This window comes from Octopus bimaculoides, chromosome 9, assembly GCF_046866305.1.
Source record: "Octopus bimaculoides isolate indiv1 chromosome 9, ASM4686630v1, whole genome shotgun sequence".
Classification (NCBI taxonomy): Eukaryota; Metazoa; Mollusca; class Cephalopoda; order Octopoda; family Octopodidae; genus Octopus; species Octopus bimaculoides.
In genome coordinates, this window is record NC_142936.1 from 74771278 (window position 1) to 74796660 (window position 25383).

General features: G+C 34.6%; 1 protein-coding gene across 2 annotated transcripts in view; it reads left to right on the forward strand.

The window, feature by feature from the left end:
• LOC106882885 (transmembrane protein 47) overlaps window positions 1-25383 on the forward strand; it is a 123431-nt gene that overhangs the window by 60517 nt on the left and 37531 nt on the right. Inside the window, exon 2 of one of the 2 annotated variants that reach the window (XM_089357792.1) lies at window positions 4471-4527. The exons of the other annotated variant lie outside the window; for it this stretch is intronic. Within the exon in view, the coding sequence (XP_089213918.1) occupies window positions 4471-4527 (57 nt within the window). The remainder of the gene's footprint in view (window positions 1-4470; window positions 4528-25383) is intronic. 2 annotated transcript variants of the gene reach the window in all.

A 25383-nucleotide genomic window follows, 5' to 3' on the forward strand; every position in this document is an offset into this window, starting at 1 on the left:
AATCAATGGCTAACTAGCCTAATTGACTTGCTTCTTCTTGTGTTTGTTTCTCCATTCTCCACTTAATTATTATTAATATATCTATATATATATATATATATATATATATATATATATATATGTATGCATATACATCTTCACATATTATATATATACATCTTCACATATTATATATATACACATACACATACATATATATTTATATATATTTTTACATATATATAATATATATATATAAGGTGCAGGAGTGGCTGTGTAGTAAGTAGCTTGCTTACCAACCACCTGGTTCTGGGTTCAGTGCCACTGCATAGCACCTTGGGCAAGTGTCTTCTACTATAGCCTCAAGCCAACTAAAGCCTTGTGAGTGGATTTGGTAGACAGAAACTGAAAGAAACCTGTCGTATATATGTATGTATGTATATATATATATATATATATATATATATATATATATATATATATATATATATATATATATATAATATGTGTGTGTGTGTGTGTGTGTGTATCTGCTTGTGTGTCTGTGTTTGTCCCCCCAACATCGCTTGACAACCAATGGTGGTGTATTTACGTCTCCATAACTTAGCAAATGAGACTAATAGAATAAGTACTAGGCTTACAAAAAATAAGTCCTGGGGTCGATTTGCTCGACTAAAGGTAGTGCCCAAGCATGGCCACAGTCAAATGACTGAAACAAATAAAAGAATAAAAGAATAATACGAATATATATATATATATATATATATATATATATATATATATATATATATACAGAGTGCATTAGATATTTGAGGACAGATTTATGTTTATAAAATAACAGATATATGATTACAGATAATAACTTTATTTATCAAAAAGTGCTATAACGGTAAAAATAAACCTTCTTTTAATCATCATCGTCGTTTAATGTCCGCTTTCCATGCTAGCATGGGTTGGACGATTTGACTGAGGACTGGTGAAACCAGATGGCTACACCAGGCTCCAATCTGATTTGGCAGGGTTTCTACAGCTGGATGCCCTTCCTAACGCCAACCACTCTGAGAGTGTAGTGGGTGCTTTTATGTGCCACCGGCACAAAGGCCAGTCAGGCGGTACTGGCAACGCTCAAATGGTGTATTTTATGTGCCACCCGCACAAGAGCCAGTCCAGGGGCACTGGCAACGATCTCACTCGAAAATCCTTACACATGCCTTCTATAATGTTATTCAATAAAGCCACCTTCGGCTTCAACAACTGCTTCTGTATGAGATCTAAATCATCTACATGCTCGAATCAAGTGGTTCTGGTTCATTTTGGACATTACTCTGACTATGGCATCTTTCAAAGAATCTTTGGTGTTATGGAGTCGTTCATTGACCTCTCTCTCAACAACACTCCACGTGTAATAGTCCGATGAATTGAGATCTATTAAGATACATGACTACTTGATTTAAAAACGATGGGTTACCCATTTTTTCAGGAAAAAAATAAAATCTGTAAAACAGCATACAGCTGAAAATATAATATCGTACTTAAGGGATTTATTAAAGCAGGAGCTTAAAAGCTTTACTCCATAAGGACTTTAAAGCTAGCTCCTGTGGAGGGCTAATTGGGCCTGCAGCCCAAAACTAAAGAGAGCTAAATAGCATCACTATAATTATATTTATAATAATTATGTGTCCCAGTGGTGTTTAATCAGAGGTTAAGGACGGATGAGAATTAATTCTGTAATGCAATCATACTTTTGTCCAGTCCCAAGTTGAATTCCAACTGTTGGCTAATTTGTGCCGAAGTTTTTATCTGAATGTAAAATTACAAAGCAAATGTCATTTATCTGCCCCTTGATCTCTGATGTCATCTGACAAATGCCAACCAAGATGACATATATCAGCCAAGCTTTACCTGCTAGAAATAGCAACTCAAATGCTTTTAAATCAGATTCCAGTGCTAGATGTTCAAGAACCAAATGAAGGGCAGATTTTCAATCCAGGGATCATCTTGAATCCATAAAGGTATAATATGTCTATGCAGAGCAAATGTAGACTGAGATACAAGGGTCCCAGATGGACAGACAGAATTTCTCTTTTATTAATATAGATGATGGATGTTAATGCGGGTTATAAATAATTTTTCTGTAAACAAGCTGAATTCAACCAAATCAAAAATGACCAAGGCTGCAAGTTATTTTAACTTATAGTGTTGCTGCCTTCAATCATAGAAACCAATATATTTGCAGTTCTTGCAACAATTTAAGTGCATGCAGAACAGACAGTGGAATCTTTGAAAACATTCCTACTCTTAAATTGATTTTATTATTGTTTTCTTTTTCAATTTCTTATCACACACATAACCACAGGCATGGCTTTGTGGTCAAGAAGTTTGCTTCCCCAGTCTGACCTCATGAGTTGATTGGGTTAATGGAAACAGAAAGAAGCCTAGCTCTATATGTGTATATATTGTCATCATTGTTTAATGTCCTCCTTCCATGCTGGCATGGATTGGACAGTTTGACAAGAGCTAGCCAGGCAGGAGCCTGTGCCATGCTTCTGTTTGTTATGGATGGATACCCTTCCTAACACCAACCACTTCGTAGAGTGGGCTGAGTGCTTTTTACACAACACTCGTACAGACAAGGTCAGTTTGGGTGTGGTTTTTACAGCTGGATGCTCTTCCAAATGTCAACCACTTTACAGTGTGGACTGGGTGCTTTTTAAGTTGCACTTGCACTGGTTGGGCCACCAAGTGACTTTGCAAGACAAAGAGTCTTTGAGAGAGGAGAGGGCATTGGAGGAGGTGATATTGTATCAAAATATGAAAGATTGGCATGTGACAAAGAAGCAGATGTCTTGCTGTAGAGGAGGTCCGTGCTTATCCAGCCAGATAGAAGGAGAGAGAGAGGGGAAGAGAAAGAGAGGGAGAGAAAGAGAGGTATGTGTGTATATGTGCATGCATATAAGTGTGTATGTTTGTAATGCTTTGTCTTGATATTAAATGTTAGTTGTAAATGAATATCACTGTCATACAAGCAGTGTTATTTATTTCCAATATTTTGTGAAATAATGTCTGGCCTAGGGGAAATATTACCTTGCTTGGAATCAGGTGAGGGTTAGCAACAGGAAGGGCATCCAAGGATAGAAATCAAGCCAAAATCAAACTCCCAAAGGAGACACAGACCTTCACACTCCTAAATATGTGTCAGGTCTGAGAGTGGCAACCTGCTAAACTCATGAAAAGATGCCATAAAACAATGATGGGGGATGATGATGATGCATATATATGTGTGTATACACATACATATCTTTACTTTATTTATACAATCGATTATATTACACCTGTTTTGACTAAAGATGTTACTGAGCATGTATATGTATGTACATATGCATGTATATATAGGGCAGTGAGCTGGCAGAAACGTTAGCACGCCGGGCAAAATACCTAGCGATATTTCATCTGCCGTTACATTCTGAGTTCAAATTCCACAGAGGTCAACTTTGCCTTTCATCCTTTCGGGGTTGATTAAATAAGTACCAGTTACACACTGGGGTCGATGTAATCGACTTCAAGCCTTTATCTGTCTTTGTTTGCCCCCTCTATGTCTAGTCCCCTGTGTGCAATAAACAAACAAATAAATAAATATATATATATCTAATATTTTGTTGTGTCTAGGGAGAGTGTTTATGCCAATATTATTAAGACATGCACTGGTTCAATTCCATTCCTTTATTATTAGTTAATTGGTTAAACATCCAACTAACAAATCAATTTTTGTTTAATAGATATTATATAAACACTTATATATATTATATATATCGTATATACATATATACATTTTATATATATTATATATACTATATATATTATGCACACACTCATATACATATATCATATTAATATATTCATATAACTATATGTATAGCATGCTTTTTTTTATGTTTATTCACATAAAATGTGACAATACATACCCATGGTAGAAACATAAAAATGCTCTTGTTTGTTTGCGTATAGTGATTATGATTTGAACTCCGTATCTAATGGTATGACATCAACAGCCACCCTCATACCAAATGTGACCATTGCCTATTGATGATAGCTTTTATCTCCAGTATAAAGACTAACAGTATAAAATCTTTGGGTGTGGTTCAAATGAAGCAAAAACCAGTCATTTGTCATTTATATACCAACTTCAAACTGTTCCAATTTTGTATAGAAAGAATAAAGAAAAATGAAAAACGATAATAAATGAAAACACAGAGAAAAAATATATATATATTAAAGAAAAGCATCTATTTCAAATTAATTTTGCTACATATGAAATATTCCTTTTGTTAAATATTTTTATTCTTCAGTTTGTTTGTTTGTTTTTTTATGGTAATGGCTGTGTGTAAGGGTTTGCTGAAAGGGGTTCCGTTTTTTGTTTTTTTTTTTACGTTCAACACCCCCATATCTTTCTTTTCTTTATTTATTTTCTCTTCGGTGAATTTCTTATACCAGGATTCAAGTTCTTCAGATGAGAAAGAAGACATGAAATATAATAGAACTATATCAATGGTGAGTTTTGTAAACAATAGTCAGGGAAATAGAACTTTTTTCTTTGGTACTTTTCATATCTCAAAAAAAAAAGAAATTATAGAAATTTGGCGAAAGAAAAATATAAGAACCGAAAAATAGCAGAAAATGTTCCTTCGTTAATAAAAGGAAATAGAAACAAATATTGGAGAGAAAGAAGAAAAAAAGCAATTATTTAATTAAGGTTCACACTTTTGCTTCATTTTTAATTTATTAAATTTTCTTTTTAATTTTGGTGTTTTGTTTTTCATTTTTATTTATTTCCTATTTAATTTTATTGTTTTGTTTTACGTTCGTTTTTCTTTGTCTTTGTTTTTCCTACTTAACCATAATTGCAGAATGTTTGTTGGAATAGATTATTAAAGAAATAGAATTGATAAAACTGAACTGAAAGGAAAACAAATAGAAATGGGAATACACCTCTGTTCTTATGTTCAGATCAAATAGTTTATCATAACCTGTAACTAACACTTTAACACATCAACAGCCATGGCCTGTTACAGGCAGTTGTGTTAAGTTTGCAATGAACCATTGGTGGTATATGTGGTAGTTAAAGTGAGAAGTCACTGTAACAAGCCTAGTAGGAATTCTTATATCAGCTGGTTACATAGCTTAAAATATGTAATATATATCACAATGATGTGAACAACATAAATACTATCTGATTCTGAAGAGCTTAAGAAATGTAATGTGTGAAGTTGGGAATGGTACTTTTGTCAGTAAAAAGTTAGAACTAAGTTTTTGAGAATTGGTTCAAGGAAAGATATCAACAATAATAATTCTATTTTATCACAAATAAAGCATGAAACCTAACAACAACAGCTGTAGTAATACTAACAGCAGCTCCATAGTCTCATTCCTCTGGATGTACACAATTTATTAGTTTTTTAGTGGCATAGTCAAAGGAGAAACAACAGCTCTCATGACTCCATTTAGGTGCCTCAGAACTCATGGGAGACACAAAAAAAGATATGTTTAGGCTGAATATCACTCGAATGCTTCCAGTAGAGAGTGCTCAACTAAAGACTCACCGGGGGCAGGTATTGGTCATAGCAAACGGTGAGAAATAAAAACTTATAACAAAGAGCAGAGTCATGAGCACATGTGTTTGAGAAACTGAAAACAGTGAAAAGTGCTTACATAAAAACTTCTTTAATTGAATGCTTAGATATAAAATAGATAAACAACAATGCCAACACTAACCAGTTTCTGTTGCCTAGACCAGTCCTAATCAGACAGACTATGATAAAGAAATTCCAACCATATCTATCCCATCTTTACTCCAGGTTATATATTATTTAATACATTCTTCATATTTTTAATTTGGTAGGGTATGATATGAGGGTGATTCGGGATTTTAATTTTAGCTGGTTGAGCCAATTGGCTGCCAAATCCTGTAAGATTTGTGTGAACTGGCCATTGGCATAGCCGTGTGGTTATAAAGTTTATTTCACAGATGTGTGCTTCCAGGTTTAGTTTCTTTGTATAACACCTAACACAAGATGTGTCTTCTTCCATAGCTTTATGTCAACCATAGAGTGCATTGTATAAAAATGCCAGCAAAAAAGATTTTATAAAACTAAGAAAACTTAGCTAAAAAAAAACATCTAATGTAATTTTAAAATTGTCTTAGCCATAGGAATATTGTTAACATCATACAAACAAATGATCTAATAACAGAAACCATAATATTTTCATACAAACAGAATAAAGCTGAGAAACATTTACCTCAGATCATAATTAAATCTGTTCAGACATTAAATTGAAGCATATGGTTTCAAGTCCCATTCTATACTCAATTCAATTTTATTTTCATCTCTGTACCTCATTTAGATTTCATATACGCATAGATTTAATTATATCGGATGTAAACGAGAATATGAATTGTCACCTTAATGTAATTTCTAAATTCTCTTAAAGGCTGACTTCACATGAAGGCAATGTAATATTTCTGCAAACAGTGTCTAATATTAAAGTGATTCTATATACAGAAATATAACTCAATAATGAAAACATGTTTTCCATAAACATTAGTAATGTTCTCAACGTAGGTGTGTAACCGACTTATGTAGTACAAGTAAAACTAAAAGGAAAACATCCAGGTGGTGAATTTATACGCCATGGAAACCAGGAAACTGGCTCTTATGAGTCAGCATGTCTCGAGAAGGTAACTGTACCTTATTGACTTCATCATTTCTAGTTCCAATACTTTGTCTAATAGTCTTACTGAATCATGTGTGGTTCTATATTCCTCCCTTAGAAGTAGTATATTTTATAACCAATGATGGTTTGATAATACTAACTTCTTGGATAACCAAAAAAAAAACTTGGTACCTGAGGAAACATCTATTATATATCTTTCTGTCTAATTAATCATTACCATTAAGTATAAGGATTATGTGTTAGTATTTCCTTACACTTTTGTACTTGCAACCTTTCAATGATATTGCCAATTCAGCAGAATGCCAGGATATCTGAATGTAAACACAACAGTTTCTTTCATTTATATTTTTTTTAATTATTTTTTTTATTATTCTTATTTTTTTCTTTTATTTTATGTTGTACTATCATCATTATTATTTTGCCTTCTTAGAAATATATACTCAAGAAACAAAAATGATTTCTTTGTATTTCATAGTTTTCAACCGAAAATAAACAATCTTGTTAATTCAGTGAACTCAGTAACAGATTGCTTTGTTTTTATTGTATTTCTAGGGAATGTTTTAGAATAAAATACTTTTAGTGAATGGATTAATATATTCACACACAGTTAGGATACTGCTGCTAGTTACAGAAGTTTACTTACTCCCAAGGTGTACTTGCTATAAAAAAATAAAATAAACAATAATAATGATAATAATAATAATAATAATTATAATGATGATGATGATGATGATGATTTCTTTATTAACCACAAAGGTTTACATTAAGAAAAACATTATGACAGAATGGTGTAGACACCTGATGAGTACACAATAAGGTTCAAAAAATCAATTAGGGTTGTTCATCATTTTTTCAGTCTGCGGAGAAATGGCTAAAATTTGCCCTGTTTATAATTATACCGTATGTTACATATATGAGTCATTAATGCATATTTTTATAGGTGCAGGAGTGGCTGTGTGGTAAGTAGCTTGCTTACCAACCACATGGTTTTGGGTTCAGTCCCACTGCATGGCACCTTGGGCAAGTGTCTTCTACTATTGCCTCAGGCTGACCAAAGCCTTGTGAGTGGATTTAGTAGACAGAAACTGAAAGAAGCCCGTCGTATATAACTTAGTGGTTCGGCAAAAGAGACCGATAGGCTTACAAAGAATAAGTCCTGGGGTCGATTTCTTCGACTAAAGGTGTTGCTCCAGCATGGCTACAGTCAAACGACTGAAACAAGTGAAAGAGAGAGTAAAAGAGAGTACAGAACAAAACAAAGAATGTGTGACTGTGTTGTTGTGAAGGCTTTGCATGTAAACAAGACCAACAAAATTAAAAAGTCAACAATGTGTGATCCTCAATAGGGAGGAAACGTTTGAGGGCTGTTCATAGAAAAACTCCATAAAAAAACCATGGGTACTCTGATTTTCGGGGTAGGTGCCTTTTTTCTTACCTTTTTTTTTTCAACTACAGACATATGCTCAGGGCAGGCCCATTCACCTGCACCATTCTTGCCATTTTCATTCACCTTTCAGCAAATTGGCCAGAAGGCAACACTCCCCACTCTACCCTTCTTTTCCTTTTCAAGTGAATCAAGTTGATCAAAGATTGGCCAAAGAGAAAAGTGTTTCTCTTCATCCTCTTCAATTTCATCCACCATACAACCTCTTTCACCATGGTCAGTCACCAGGCATATAAACACAGCCTTTCCTTCTCAGTTACAGGAAGGCAGCGGGATGATCTTCATGATGGATTCAGTTGACAGTCAGATCCATCCCACATGCAACATCAGGTGTTTGACATAAACCCACAGGTCAGCAATGCTCAGGCAGTGGATAAGTGCATGCAGGACCGTCTCATCATCTTACACACATCTCGGATATGATTGGCAGTCAGCATTTCCATACATGTAAAGTTTATCTCGAACAGGCAAAGCTCCCCAGTAGTACTGCTAGGCCAGAGACTTTTGGAGATTATCCATCGGTCCCAGGCCAAAAGTTCTCCAGAAAAGAGCAGCTAGTTCATCTTCTTCAATGCCCAAGGTCTCCCAAACAACACTGTCACACTTTTCCCCCATTAATTCTCTATAAAAAGCTAAAGTGGACATTCCACCTATCGCAGTGTCTGATTGGCTGAGGGCTGTGAGTGCTTGAAGACATTCCACTTTCCAAATCCTTCCCCTCAGTCTCCATTTTATCCAGGACCGCATCTCCATTAAAGAAATTAGCTGCAGAAATATGTCTCATGAATGGCAACCATACCAGCTCACTATCAGGGAAGCACAGGAGATGTCATAGCCTCAGCATATGTCTGCACATCCTCAACCATGGCATGCCCAGGCCACCGCTCAGTGTGGGTTGACTGTAGATAGACCACTTGACCATCGGGACATGTCTCTTCTACAAGAAGCAGAGGAGTATACGCTCCAGCATAATCAGACAGTGGCCAGAACAAGGTATGACGATCAAGCAATATTAGATGATGGATGCAATATATGTGCTAGCCACCTCTGCTCAACCTTTCAAGGGTAGCTTTTTCTCAGCCCATTTCTGGGTGAGAGTAGTCACTCTGCTCATTACTTTGTCCCAGTTTTTGTCCATCTGGAGGTCTGGACCGAACCAGACCCCGAGCAATTTAACCAGTTCATCCTTCCAGTGCCCAATGACACAGATGGGAAGCATGGACTTACTTCTCTCGGTGGCGAGCTGCAAGCCCACTGATTTTCTTGGTTTATTGTCACTCCTGAAACTGTCTCATAGTCCCTGAGAGTGGTGCCAATCACTTCTATGTATTTATAATGACACCACTACAGTGACATCGTCAGCATATGCTGACATTCATCTCCCACATCCTAGGTCACATGGTAGACCTCTCAATGCCTCCGGTTTGTGTAGTAGTGGTTCAAGTTGTACATACAAGAGAGACGAGAGAAGGCAACCTTGCCAATCCAAGCACATGATACTGAATGGCTCTGAGAGGTGACCATTCACTCTGACCACTGAACAGATGTCACTGTGCATTGCAGTGATCCAGCTTCTTTATTGTGATACCAGCACTAGTCAAGTTGCCTTATAATCTGTATGATTAAGGAACCCTCACTACTTAACTGTGTTTCTATTTGATAATGGTAACGTAACCAAGAAAATGAACAGAAAAGAAAGCAGTGATTGAAGAATTATGTGTTTATTCTTATATTCTAAAATGAAATGCCTTACTCCAGAAATCGAACCATTGACATTACAATCATAAACCAAACTCTCTAACCGCCAGGACACAAACTTTCATAAAACAACTCTAACCTACTTGTAAGGCCTTTTTTACTTGCTGAAAATTGCAGGTCCCAAGACAGTCAACCAATACTCATCTTGGTTTCCTTTTTGCAGTAGTGTTTTATGACCAGATCCCCTTCCTAACACAATCCTTTTAGTTTTTGCTTACCACATGCAAGACTATTATACCTGTTTTACAACTGGGATACATTTGAATATGTGCATATCATAAACCATTTCTTTTGCACCTACTTCACCTATCTCAAATAACATGATTACGACACCCGATTAAGACACTGATATGAGTGAGTGAGAGCTTCATTAGATATCTTGTAATATTCTCACTTTCATTCCTAAAATCCTGCTCATCATTATATCTAAACTGGTTTCAGTTTTCCATCATGAGTACAAGGCAAAGCTAGTCAATCTGAGATTACAAGAATATGCTCGGTGCTGGCATGGCTGAGTGGTAAAGACGTTTGGTTCCCCACAATGAGCTTTTGGGTTCAGTCCCACTTTGTGACTCCTTAGGCACCTTAGTCTTCTACTATAGCCCCAGGCCAACCAAAACTTCATGAGTGGATTTAGAAAACAGAAGCTGAAAGTATCTAACTATCCGTCTGTCTGTCTGTCTGTCTATCTATCTATCTATCTATCTATCTATTTATCTATTTATATCCATATATATATACACACACACACACACACACATACACACACATATATATATGTATATATATACATATATAAGGGCATTACTATACAATAATGCCTCACGCTTAGAGGGACTTCATAAGTCAAAACTACCAAAATAAGCACATTTTTACCGTGCTTATTTTGGTAGTTTTGACTTATGAAGTCCCTCTAATCGTGAGACATTATTGTATAGTAATACCCTTATATAAATTAAATTATATATATATATATTTATGGAAAAATAATGATGGTTTTTTTCCTTATGAGGTTTTTTCACGCTGACTACTTGATAAATTCTTATAAAGATTTTATCCTTACATTATATATATATATATATATATATATATATATATATATATATATATATATATATATATATAAATATATATGTATATACATACATATATATATATATATATATATATATATATATATATATATATATATATAAAGCAAATAAGTAACAAGGATGTCAGGGTATTCATGCACTAATACTTTGACATCCTTGTGACTTATTTGCTTTTTATTCACCTTACTTCGAACTGTGCAGACCATACCAAACTGATTTGGTGCTTCAACTTAAGTACCTAATTCAACTGAATCTTAATTACATATATTTATATTTATATATAAAGCCAAATAATGTCACTGGAACAGGCCCAACGATATATCTTTCATTGGACACTAAACTCTGCTTATGAAGACCTGTTGAGGCAAGTGAAATCGAAATCAAATTTGATGACAGCACCGCATGACTGGCATCCGTGCTAGTGGAATGCTAAGAGCACCATCTGAGCATGATCATTGCGAGGGCCACTGACTGGCTCCCGTGCTGGTGGCATGTAAAAAGCACCATTTGAGCATGATCGTTACCAGTGTCACCTTGCTCGCACTTGTGCCGGTGGTACATGAAAAATAACATTCGAGCGAGGGCGTTGCCAGTGCAACTGGACTGGCTCCTGTGCAGGTGACACATAAAAACACCATTTCAGCATGGCCGTTGCCAGTACCGCCTGACTGGCCCTCATACCAGTGGCACATAAAAGCACCCACTACACTCTCGGAGTGGTTGGTGTTAGGAAGGGCATCCAGCTGTAGAGACTCTACCAGATCAGATTGGAGCCTGGTGTAGCCATCTGGCTCACCAGTCCCCAGTCAAACTGTCCAACCCATGCCAGCATGGAAAGTGGACGTTAAACGATGATGATGATGATGATGATTATATATATATATATATATATATATATATACAAATGTGCGTGTGTGTGTCCGTGTGTGTGTTTGTATCTCCTTGTATTTCCATCAAGTGATAGTTGTAAATAAGTGCAATCATCATATAAGAAATGCCATTCATTTCCAGCTTCCATAGAAGCATGTCCAGTCATGGAGGATATATTACCTTGCTTGGAAACAGGTGAGGATTGGTGTCAGGAAGGGTATCCAGCCATAAGAAAAGAAATTCTATCCCTGTAAATTCTGTCTTGAACCCACACAATCATGTAAAAATAACAGTGATGATGATGATGATGATGATGATGATGATGATGATGATGATGATGATGATGATGATGATGATGAGGAGGAGGAGGAGGAGGAGGAGGAGGAGGAGGAGGAGGATTATGTTGTATTACTACTCTAAGCAATAGATACTCTAGCTAGTTTCCGTGAAAGACTTCAAATTCATATTAATCTTCTCCAAACAAGATATTTGGTGTTTAATTTCAAGCTGTTAATTATCAGCAGAGAATCACATTTTTTTTTTTTTTGTATTTCAAGAACGTTTTAGCAGCAGTGCAACTTAGAGTGTTTCTTAATATGAAACTATTTTGAAATTCGTACACTCACCATGTATAAATAATGTTAACTTTATATTTTCTCTATATAAATTAAACATAGCATGTATGAGCCATTAAAACTTTTCCATGACTTATTTATTCCTAATGACTACACTTTTTTATGTTTTGCAACTAATTTTCTTTCAACACACACACACACACACACACACACATTCTCACATAATTGGTCAGTTGTCCTTAAGTCTAAATAATGCACATTCTAAAAAAATTTCCAAGCAGTTATATGGTATGTAGTTGAGTAGTACATCATTGTTTATACCCAGTCAGAAAGTTACCATTAGTTTCATGTCTATCATTGCACTTGGTAAGATAGATGACTTATCTGACCTACTGGTCAGAGGTACATTGTCGTCTCTTTACTAAAAGAGGTAAAAATGCAGTCTTGGTCAGTTTGAGTGTGAAAAATCCCCTGAATGAGAAAAACTCTGAAACAAAAATACACATGCTGTGATGGATAGCAGTACCTCTCTTTGGACAATTCTAACTGTGTCTGAAATGAACCAATTTATACACGCTTTTTTGTTCACTGGCCCACAAACAAGGAAGATCACATTTCCAAAATAAATTTTCTGTCATGAGAACACCACCTAAAAGTTTCACATTGTGAATTCAAGAGAAGCATCATTATGACATTTGCCAGCTATATACAGTATTTAAAAGAAGGTATGCCATAGAAGATTAATTGGAAGCTATTAGAACAACCTGAGCCATACCTCAAAGGAATCAGACAGTACAAGCTTTGCTTAGCTGAGAGAAAAATTTAAGACTTTAGCTCTTATTTCTCGCAGGTAGATGCTTGTTATGCATCATTGTGCTTCGTGCAAATTTATAATTCATAGCTATTCAATGCTATTGTGCCTACGATCCACCTATGTCACTGCTGGAGATATCATCAATTTTAAAGTTTATCCACATATGATATGAACAGTAGTTTGAACGTTTTGCTTAGATATATATATATATATATATATATATATATATAATTATAAAATCTGGTAATTAGTCATATATTAATTAATATCGATTAATTATCAGGAGGCCAGCACATCTAAAGAATCAAAGAGATTCAGAAATATTATCTGCAATCTCAGGGGATTAAGGTACATTTAAAAAAAATAACGTTGACCACTAACGTGGACAATTAATGCGCTAGAAATAGATCACATCTTGTGATCTATTTCTAGCGCATTAATTGTCCACGTTATTTTAAAAATATATATATATATATATATATATATATATATATATATATATATATTATATATGATGAACTTTCAGTTTCTGTCTACCAAATCCTCTCACAAGGTTTTGGTCTGCTCAAGGCTATAGTAGAAGACACTTGCCCAAGGCGCCATGCAGTAGGACTGAACCTGAAGCCATGTGGTTGGAAAGCAAGCTTCTTACCACACAGCCATGCCTATGCTTATATGTATAAATTTTATTCATGTGAACCTGCAAGATTATAACCCATTATATACACTGTAACACCATATATATATATATATATATATATATATTATTATATGTATTTATTTTCTCCTAGTTAATAAATAACTCGGACCAAATAAATTGGTTAACAGATACGAGGGTAGCAAAGATCACAAAATGACTGTGGTGTAACTCCTGTTTATGAGGTAGAAACTCCTTGTTATTTTGGGTACTTGAGTAAATATATAAATTTAGTAAATGGAGTAAAACGCATATGTTAAATGAATTCTTTTATTTCCAACATCTGTTTCGAAGATTACAAATTATACCTTACATAGGGATAGGTGATGTTGATAAGAATGTAATCTTCTCTTCAGGGAAATGCATGGGAACCAGCTTAAACGTAAGACATTTTAACCGAATATGAGAACTGTAGTTGGAGATGGATAACTATAGTTCTCATATTCGGTTAAAATGTCTTACGTTTAAGCTGGTTCTCATGCATTTCCCTGAAGAGAAGATTACATTCTTATCAACATCACCTATTCCTATGGAAGGTATAATTTGTAATCTTTGAAACATATGTTGGAAATAAAAGTATGCAGTTAACATATACGTTTTACTCCATTTACTAACTTTATATATATATATATAATTATATAGATATAACTATAATTAAGAGCACTGAAGGAACAGCACCTATATGCTAGAAATAGACGTCAAATGACTCTAAACCACTTTGAATTTGAACTCCATTAGCACAAGGTTGAATGCGAGAAAAATGGATAAAAAGATTTCATAAAATTATTATAGGTGAGTGTGTGTGTGTGTGTGTGTGTGTGTGTGTGTGTGTGTGTGTGTGTGTGTATGTTTGTGTGTGTGTGTGCGTGCGTGTGTGTGCGTGTGTGTGTGTGCGTGTGCACAAAATGTTACACATATAGAATAAGATAGCTGTATCTTTCTACACTGGAATAGATAATGATATATCATACTGGTGTTAACTCACTCAAACCTCATATTATTCTCCCCCTCTGTGTTGGCCCCTTGTGGGTAATAAAAAAAATCTCAAACCTCATATTATTCATGTTGTAATAAAGATCTTGACAAAGATTCAAATTCAAATATGAGTGGGTTTGTAACAAAATGGTTTTTAACATTTTTATAATTATAATTCTAATGAAATGTTTTTGTGTTTCAATTAATTTTGAAAATAATCCAGAATTAAGATAACTGATCTCAATGTTAACGGTTACTTACTGAGTAGCATATCTTCTGCTACTTCTTTAATTTTTCTAATGTAAATATAATTTCTGCTTTTAATGTGAAATAAAAGTTCTGTTAAAGTCTATTAACTGCAAATTCTAGGTGTTCATACTCTCTTTATTAATCCACTATGGCCTGGCTGTGGAGCCAGTAGTTGATACCCTTTTATTCATATAAACACAATATTTTCAGGTTCAGTTTATATAGTTTTAAATAGATGTTAGATAGATATTTCGAGATATGGTTTACTAATAATGCAAGGTGAAAGAACACGGAGTAATTGAGTTACAGTGCATTAAAATATGTAGCTTTTATTTGACCTTTCAGGATTATGTGTTTTATGTGCTTCCATAAATTATGCACATCCATAGATATAACACAGAACAAATCAGCCAGAGAGCCTCTAGCCTCCAAGTGGACACAACATGCTGCTAGAAATAACAGCTAAGCTGACTGGAACATAACAAATTACTTTTCTTCATCTATAATTCCATTCGCATCTGGGATGTGTTATAAAAATATTAAATCAACTCCACTTTATATTACCAACCCCAGAAGGTTGAAAGCAAAGTTTACCTCAGCCAAATTTGAAGACAAGACATAAAAATCCATAACTAAATACTGCAGGAATTTTATTGGTTCTGCTATTCTGTTACCCGAGAATTTTATCGGTTCTGCTATTCTGTTACCCGAGAAAAACAGGTCAAGCTTTTGCTTGTTTCACTGTTACATGAAAGTGGGAGCCTTCCTTAGGACCCAGACAAACTCCTTACTGAAGTAAGGCATATTCCATCTGAGACCAAATAATGACATAGCATACGATTCACATTTAAAATTCTAACATTGTTTCTCTTACCGAAATTATTTCTACTGTAGGACGATTAATACTTATCTATTAATATTTTTTTGATATTGATTTTATTTTGTTGCACACTTTATTAATATTAAGATTGATCAAGTCAAATTATTATTATTTTTTTATTCTTTTATCAACATCATCATCATCATCATTATTATTATTATTATTATTATTATTATTATTATTATTATTATTATTATGATTATTATTATTATTATTATTACTATTGCTACTACTATTATTATTTTTTGTAGTTTTGAGATATGAAAGTGACAAAGACAAATGTAACATTACCCAGTTATTATGAAGTTAACAACAAAAAAAAATGGTGCTACAATCATAAAATAAAATCATGAATACAAATATATATACATATATATATACATGCATACATAGATATAGAATTAGAGGGAGATATAGATATATAGATAAAGATATACACATAATGTATATATATTATTTTACTACTATAAGCCTGTTTGTTATGACTATGTGGAGACATTATCTAGAATTATATATATATATATATATATATATATATAAATGTATAATGTGTATGTGTGTATCATCATCATCATCATTATTTAATACATTATTTACATTGGACAGATATGTGTCCTCCTCTTGTTCATTGTTACCACGTTTCGGCTGATTTACTCTCCAGCCTTCATCAGGTATCCTGGTAGAATTTTGAACCCAACCCTGGAAACTGGAAAATTGGCTCTATGCGTTTTCAGGAGTAATGTGGACTAGCCATAACCGCCATTGTCATTTATATAATCAAATATATTTCTCTTCCAGTATTTCAGAGTTATATGCCAGGCAAAATGCTGAGCAGCATTTTATCTGTCTTTACATTCTGAATTCAAGTTCTGCTGAGGTTGACTTCACTTTTCATCCTTTTGAGGTCGATAAAATAAGTACCAGTTGAATACTGGGTCGATGTAATCAACTTACCCACCTTCCCGGATTTGCTGGCCTTGTGCCAAAATTTGAAACCAATATTTTAGAGTTATTAGTGAGTTGGATCAAATGACTTGTTTCAGTTCTTTAGATTCTGAATTCAAACTCTGCTTGAGGTCCATTTTTTATTTCATCTCTATGAGGGTTGTCGGATAAAACTACCAGTCTAGGACATTGTATTGGCATTATTGTAAAAGCATCAAGTCCTGTGGTCCCTGTTTTTACAAATACCACCAACACCAACACCACGACATCCATCATCATACCTACTACCCCCCACCATGAATCCACTACCTCCACCGTAACCATCTTCATTGTCATCATCCTCATTGTGCAACTGCAACTGTAATGATGACAATGACAATGATGATAATGACTACTACTACTACTACTACTACTACTACTACTACTACTACTACTACTACTACTACTACTACTACTACTACTACTACTGTAGTTGCAATGATTTGTTAGGTATGAAGCATCATAAATACCAACACAAAAACAAGAAGCAAGCAGATTTCATACATGCATATCATGCCTATATATATATATATATATATATATATATATATATATATATATATAAATATAATTAAGGGATCAGCAAATATTTGCTTCACCATATACCGAAGTTCAGAAATAGCAGCTAAAAAAGCTGAATTTCTGAACTTCGGTATATGGTGAAGCAAATATTTGCTGATCCCTTAATTATGTTTATAAATATATATGAGCTTTTAAATAAGTTCTCCACCAATAATGGTGCTTTTATACCGATGGGCTTGGTAAAAATTGTTAATTGTTAATTGATTTATTAATTAATAAATTGATAATCCTTTACCCTTTTAATTTGTAATAATGTATATATATATATATATATATATATATATATATATATATATATAGATAGATAGATAGATAGATAGATAGATAGTTCAAATTGACAGTAAACAAAAGACAAAGACAGGTGAGGGAACAACAAGCAGGTGTATTAGTTTGATGCTCAGGAAGAATGGAAAAGTCTTTGATGCTTTAAGCCTATTCTTTTATATATATATACATATATACACACACAAACACACACATACATACATACGTACATATATACATATATATATATATATATATATATATATATATATATATATATATATATATATATATATATATATATACACATATACATATAAATATATATACATATATATATATATATATATATATATATATATATATATATATATATATATACACATATACATATAAATATATATACATATATATATATATATATATATCTCGAGTGAAACCAACAACTTTCGTTTAAGTATGCAAGTGGCAGATAAAAGCAGGTTCTGTCACACTGAGAACTAGTCAAAATGAGACAGAAAGTAATGGCTGTGCCGAAACAGGTGGAAGAGAAAGGGAAAGAGAGAAGGAGAGTGGAGGAGGGAGAGAGAGAAAGAGTGGAGGAGGGAGAGAGAGAAGGGGGAATAATTAGTAGTCAGATAGGCATAAAGCTTGACAAAACAGGCAGTCAAGTTACACAAATAAACAAATTGTTTCTAATATAAGCACAAGGCCTCAAATTTGTGCTGTGTGGTTTAATCCCCTTCCTCCTCCTCATCATCATCATCATTTTTAACATCTAATCTTCCATGTTTGCATGGGTTAGATGGTATTTTGTTGTGATAGATTTTTCTATGACCTAATGCCTTTCCTGTTGCCAACCCTCATCTGTTTCCAAGCCAAGTGAAGTAATATTTCCTCATTGTTGTGACACTCATATATATATATACATATATATATATATATATATATATATATATATATATTTATATATATATATATATATATATATATATATAAATTTAGTAAATGGAGTAAAATGCATATTTTAACTGAATACTTTTATTTCCAACATATGTTTCGAAGATTACAAATTATACCTTCCATAGGAATAGGTGATGTTGATAAGAATGTAATCTTCTTTTCAGGGAAATGCATGAGAACCAGCTTAAACATAAGACATTTTAACCGAATATGATAACTGATATATATATATATATATATATATATATAACATCATCATCATTATCATCACCATCGTTGTTAAACATCCAGGCTCCATGCTGGCATGGGTTGCACGGTTTGACATAGAGCTGGCTAGAAGGGAGCTGTCCGGACTCCAAATGTTTGCTGAGGCATGGTTTTGATGGCTGGAAGCCCTTCCTAACACCAACCATTCAACAGATTGTGCTGGAAGCTTTTTGTGTCACCATCACAGCTGCATTTAAGCAGCACTGGCTGTTGATGCAGCACCAGCTTAGTTAAAGCAGTTTGATTCAGCTCCATGCGAATTAAAGTTTTGCAGGCTCAGATAAGCAAATCAGTAATCTGAGCTTGAACAAGCCAGGTTTATGTTAGAAGCCTGCACAACTTTAAGTTGCATGCAACTGAACCAAACTGTTTTAGATAATAACATAAGTAACTTCCACTGAATGTGTTGAGTGCCTTTTTCTTTCATTTTTTTCACTCATTCATATATATATATATATATATATATATATATATATATATATATATATATGGCTGTGTGGTTTCGGGTTCAGTCCCACCGCGTAGCACCTTGGGCAAGTGTCTTCTGCTATAGCCCCAAGCCGACCGAAGCTTTGTGATTGAATTTGGTAGGCGGAAGTTACTGCCGTGTGTGTATATGTCTGTGTATGTGCTTGTGTCTCTCTCCCAGAGAGTGAGAGGGGGATATATATATATATATGTATGTATATATATATATATATATATATATATATATATATATATATATATATACAGGGGGATGTGAATAAATTGTTGTCTACGTTACGCAAAAATATTAGTAGCAGCAAGATGGATTGTCAAGGAGAATGATGGGGTGGGAAATAGGAAGGCATACTGCCAGAAGGGTTAGGGTTGAAGGGCAGATAACAATCACAATAATCCTTTTTTGGGGTGGCAGTGGGGCTAGTTGATTACATCAACCAAGTGCTCAACTGGTACTTATTCCATCAACCTCAAATGGATGAAAGATAAAGTCAGCTTGGGTGGAATTTGAACTCTGGGCCTAATGATGAACACTATGCTGTTAAGTTGATCTGGGATGATGATAGAAAACACTTGCTCAAGGTCCAGTACACTGGGATTGAAATCAAAACCAAACACACACACACATAATATTATATATGCATGTATGTATATTTATGTATGTGTGTATGTGTATCTATGTATGCGTGTATATCTTTGTTTTCAAACATCATGTGATGATCGTACGTGAGCATTTTCATCAGACAAGTGAGGTTGTTCGTTTCCAATCTTCCATGAAATGGGAAATGGGAAAACATTATCTTACTTGGAAATAGGTGAAGGTTGTCTGCAAGAAAGGCAGCCAGATAAAGAAAATCTGCCTCAAAAAATTCCATTTGACCTACACAAGCATGGAAAAGAAGACATTAAACAATTTTGATGATGATATATATTTACACACAAACACAAACGCACATTTAATAATATAGATGAATAACAGAAAAATATTGTAACATCACCTGCAAGGTTCAAACATGGCACCTGTTGTAAACATTGCAGCTATGTTCATACACACACATATGCACACATTTATGTGTGTGTGTGTGTGTGTGTGTGTGTGTGTGTGTGTGTGTGTGTGTGTGTGTGTGTGAGCAAGAATGTACAAACAAGAGAAAAATGCTCTCAATACATTGAGTAGAATTTTATTCATTCACTCAAATCTAAAGTTACAAGGAGGCAAATTGTGTACATACCTATACATTCATGGAGTCTCACTTGTTCACACTTACATGCCGACATTTACTTACATACAAATATTACACACACACACAAACGCACACACACACACAAACACACACACACACACACACACACACATTAGTTACACATGTCTCTTTTACTCTTTTACTCTTTTACTTGTTTCAGTCATTTGACTGCGGCCATGCTGGAGCACCGCCTTTAGTCGAGCAAATCGACCCCGGGACTTATTCTTTGTAAGCCTAGTACTTATTCTGTCGGTCTCTTTTTGCCGAACCGCTAAGTTACGGGGACGTAAACACACCAGCATCGGTTGTCAAGCGATGGTGGGGGGACAAACACAGACACACAAACACACACACATACATACATATATACATATATATACATATACATATATATATATATATACATACATATATATACACACATACACATATATACGACGGGCTTCTTTCAGTTTCCGTCTACCAAATCCACTCACAAGGCTTTGGTCGGCCCGAGGCTATAGTACAAGACACTTGCCCAAGGTGCCACGCAGTGGGAGTGAACCCGGAACCATGTGGTTGGTAAGCAAGCTACTTACCACACAGCCACACCTGCGCCTATATGTATACATTTTTTATTAATACTTGCCAGAAGTTACAGATTATTAATAAAAAAAAAAGCAATTATTGATAAAAATGTATACATGATCATGTTTTGAGTTCTATTTTCCTGTTTGCATCACCAAACTTACACACACACACACACACACACACACACACACACACACACACACACACACACACACACACACACACATATGGCGGCGAGCTGGCAGAACTGTTAGCACACCGGGCGAAATGCTTAGCGGTATTTCGTCTGCCCGCTACGTTCTGAGTTCAAATTCCGCCGAGGTCGACTTTGCCTTTCATCCTTTCGGGGTCGATTAAATAAGTACCAGTTACGCACTGGGGTCGATCTAATCGATTTAATCCGTTTGTCTGTCCTTGTTTGTCCCCTCTGTGTGTAGCCCCTTGTGGGTAGTAAAGAAATAACACACACACACACACACACACACACGTATATTCACATGCACAAATGTGAACCACATGTGGATATTAACAAACAGTAATAAGAGAATCATCATCATCAGAGCTTATCAAATCTACATTCAGTGTTTCGCATATAAGTGCAATACTAATTAAATAGTGATACAGCTGCCATCTAAAGGTTCTCTGTGTCTTGATTTCTGAGTATATTCAACAAACTCAAATAGAATTCTCCAACACTAACATAGTTATATAATAAATTATTCAACTAAATGTATACATGTCTAGATATATTATATAGATCGCTGACATGCTAGGAGTGCTTTGCTTATTATCCATACTAAACTTTACTATGGATTATATACAATTTCACTGTAGCAGTTAACATGGGGTAAGTAATTGCTGATAATGGTATAATGATATTTTAGACAACCGTAAAGTTGATCCTTCTTTTCCTGTTCATGATGAGGTTATATGAAAATGACAGACGTTAGTCTTTTGCATCTAGTAAATTCAGTTCGCTTATAACAGAAGAGACAGTTAAAATCTTTGCCTTTATAATCTGAGTTCAAATTCTGCCAAGGTTGACTTTGTCTTTCATCCTTTTAAGGCCAATAAAATAGGTACCAGTTTCAGGTTAATGTAATCAACTAGCCTCCAAAAATTACAAGCCTTGTGCCTATAGTAGAAATTGTGTGTGTGTGTGTGTGTGTGTGAACGTTAATAAAATGAGAAATTAAATAAAATAAATGACAAAGTAACTGGAGGAACCTATAAGGTGATGCACAAGCACTCAGCTCTGAGTGCACTGCATCTCATAGCAGAAACAGCTGTTAGTTGATAAAGTTTGTTGCATAATTTCCTTTTTCTTTAATTTCATATTACACTCTGTACCCAACTAGCATATCATTCTGAAGAATAAGTATATTCTATTCCAACATCAGTTTATTAATATCACTATGCTTATCGGAAACATCTGAACACACACACACGCACACACAGTATCTGGTTAATGCGAGGTAGAAGATACGAGAGTTTTTATTAATCACTACAATTGTTTCAATACATCTAGCATTGATCCCTGAGATTTCACTCTGGTACTTCATCACCCTTATCTTTATCTTCTTCTAGCTACACACAATCACCTTATACAATGCAGGGTAACGCTGTGTCTCCTCTGCAGTCAGACACCTGTGCTTATCTCTGTCTATCATACTTTAGCCTCTCTTCACCTGGTACAGTCTCTCAAGTCCACCCGCATTTACTGGAGATGGCTTTTTTGCTTCTGTTGTCTTGGAAGTTATTTGACCACTTCACTTGTGCTGATTGCATGAAAACAGTACACACTATACACACCATAAAATAGTTGGCATTCAAACGGAATCTAATCATAAAATGCTATTCCAAAACTGACTTTGAGATTTGATGTAGTCCTGTGGCTTGTTTATTCCTATCAAACCACCAGCCCATACCAGCATGGAAAATGGGCATTAAAGAGGATGTTGATATATATATATATATATATATATATATATATATATATATATATATATATATAAAGTTTTACTGGAAAGTAATACATTTGTATTGCAATATTTTTCATTGAAAACTTTTTCACTGTACTCGTTCTGTAAACGGCTGAGCCTTCAGGCGAGTGTACTGGCATTGATGAGACAACATTTGAAATATTGTCTAGGTAAATGCAGCTGATGAAGACTGATCAAATTTACATTGACAAACGTATTTGAAGAGTCTGAAACCTAGGTACTGCATTATCCAATTCTGGGTGTCCATTTATCTAATGTTCTTCCTTGAGGTAAAACAAATTTTTCATGTTTGTTGCACTCACACGTCTTTGCCAGTATATACGCAGTGAAGCTTTACAATAGCATCATATTTGTATTGACTGCTATTTCCAGTAAATATTGGTGCCTTGTTGTACCACTAATCTGTATTTACATTTATACTTCTACCCTTATGGGGTTTTATTTTACTGGAAAATAATACATTTGTTTTGCAATATTTTTTCACGAACTTCGGTATATGGTGAAGCAAATATTTTGCTGATCCCTTAATTATATTTATAAATATATGAACTTTTGAATAAGTTCTCCACCAATAAAGGTGCTTTCATACCGATGGGCTTGGTAAAAATTATTAATTATTAATTGATTTATTAATTAATAAATTGATAATCCTTTACCCTTTTAATATATATATATATATATATATATATATATATATAGGTGACATAGAATTATTGGATCCCAAATTCTGTAGTTAGAAAGCAAACTTTTTTACCATACAGCCATACATTTTGCATCCATTTCTCAAAACATGTATGGCCATTGAAAACTTCATCTGACCCATGCAAGCATGGACATGGAAAGGTAGATGTTAAAAAAATGATGATGATAATGAGGAGAAGGAAAATATTTATACTTCATTATTAAAGATGCAAAAACAGTAGCAGACTTTTGTGATGTTTTGCAGCTTTAATAATAAAGCATACAACTATTATTCAAGTACTATTTGCCCACCTTATTTCACGTTTATGTGTTTACTCAGGTATATGTATGTGTGTGAATATATATATATATATATATGTGTGTGTGTGTGTGTGTGTGTGTGTGTGTGTGTGTGTGTGTGTGTGTGTGTGTGTGTGTGTGTGTGTGGAGGCGCAATGGCCCAGTGGTTAGGGCAGCGAACTCGCGGTCATAGGATTGCGGTTTCGATTCCCAGGCCGGGCGTTGTGAGTGCTTATTGAGCGAAAACACCTAAAGCTCCACGAGGCTCCGGCAGGGGATGGTGGCGAACCCTGCTGTACTCTTTCACCACAACTTTCTCTCACTCTTACTTCCTGTTTCTGTTGTGCCTGTAATTCAAATTTGTCAGCCTTGTCACACTGTGTCACGCTGAATATCCCCGAGAACTACGTTAAGGGTACACGTGTCTGTGGAGTGCTCAGCCACTTGCACGTTAATTTCACGAGCAGGCTGTTCCGTTGATCGAATCAACTGGAACCCTCGACGTCGTAAGCAACAGAGTGCCAACTCATATATATATATATATATATATATATATATATATATATATAGATAGATAGATAGATAAATAGACAAATAGATAGATCGACAGATAGTTATGTACATGCATACATACATAAATACATGCATGCATACATCATACTCATGTGGCTGTGTGGTAAGAAGCTTGCTTCCCAACCATATGGTCCCAGGTTCAGTCCCACTGCATGGCACCATGGGCAAAAGTCTTCTACTACAGCCTTGGGCCAACCAAAGCTTTGTGAGTGAATTTGGTAGAAAAAAACAAGAAGCCCATCATATATATATGTATATATATATATATATATATATATATATATATATATATATATATATGTATGCATGTATGTATGTATGTATGCATGTATCTGTGTGTATGTCTATGTGTCTGTGTTTGTCCCCATCACTGCTTGACAACTGATGTTGGTGTGTTTACGTCCC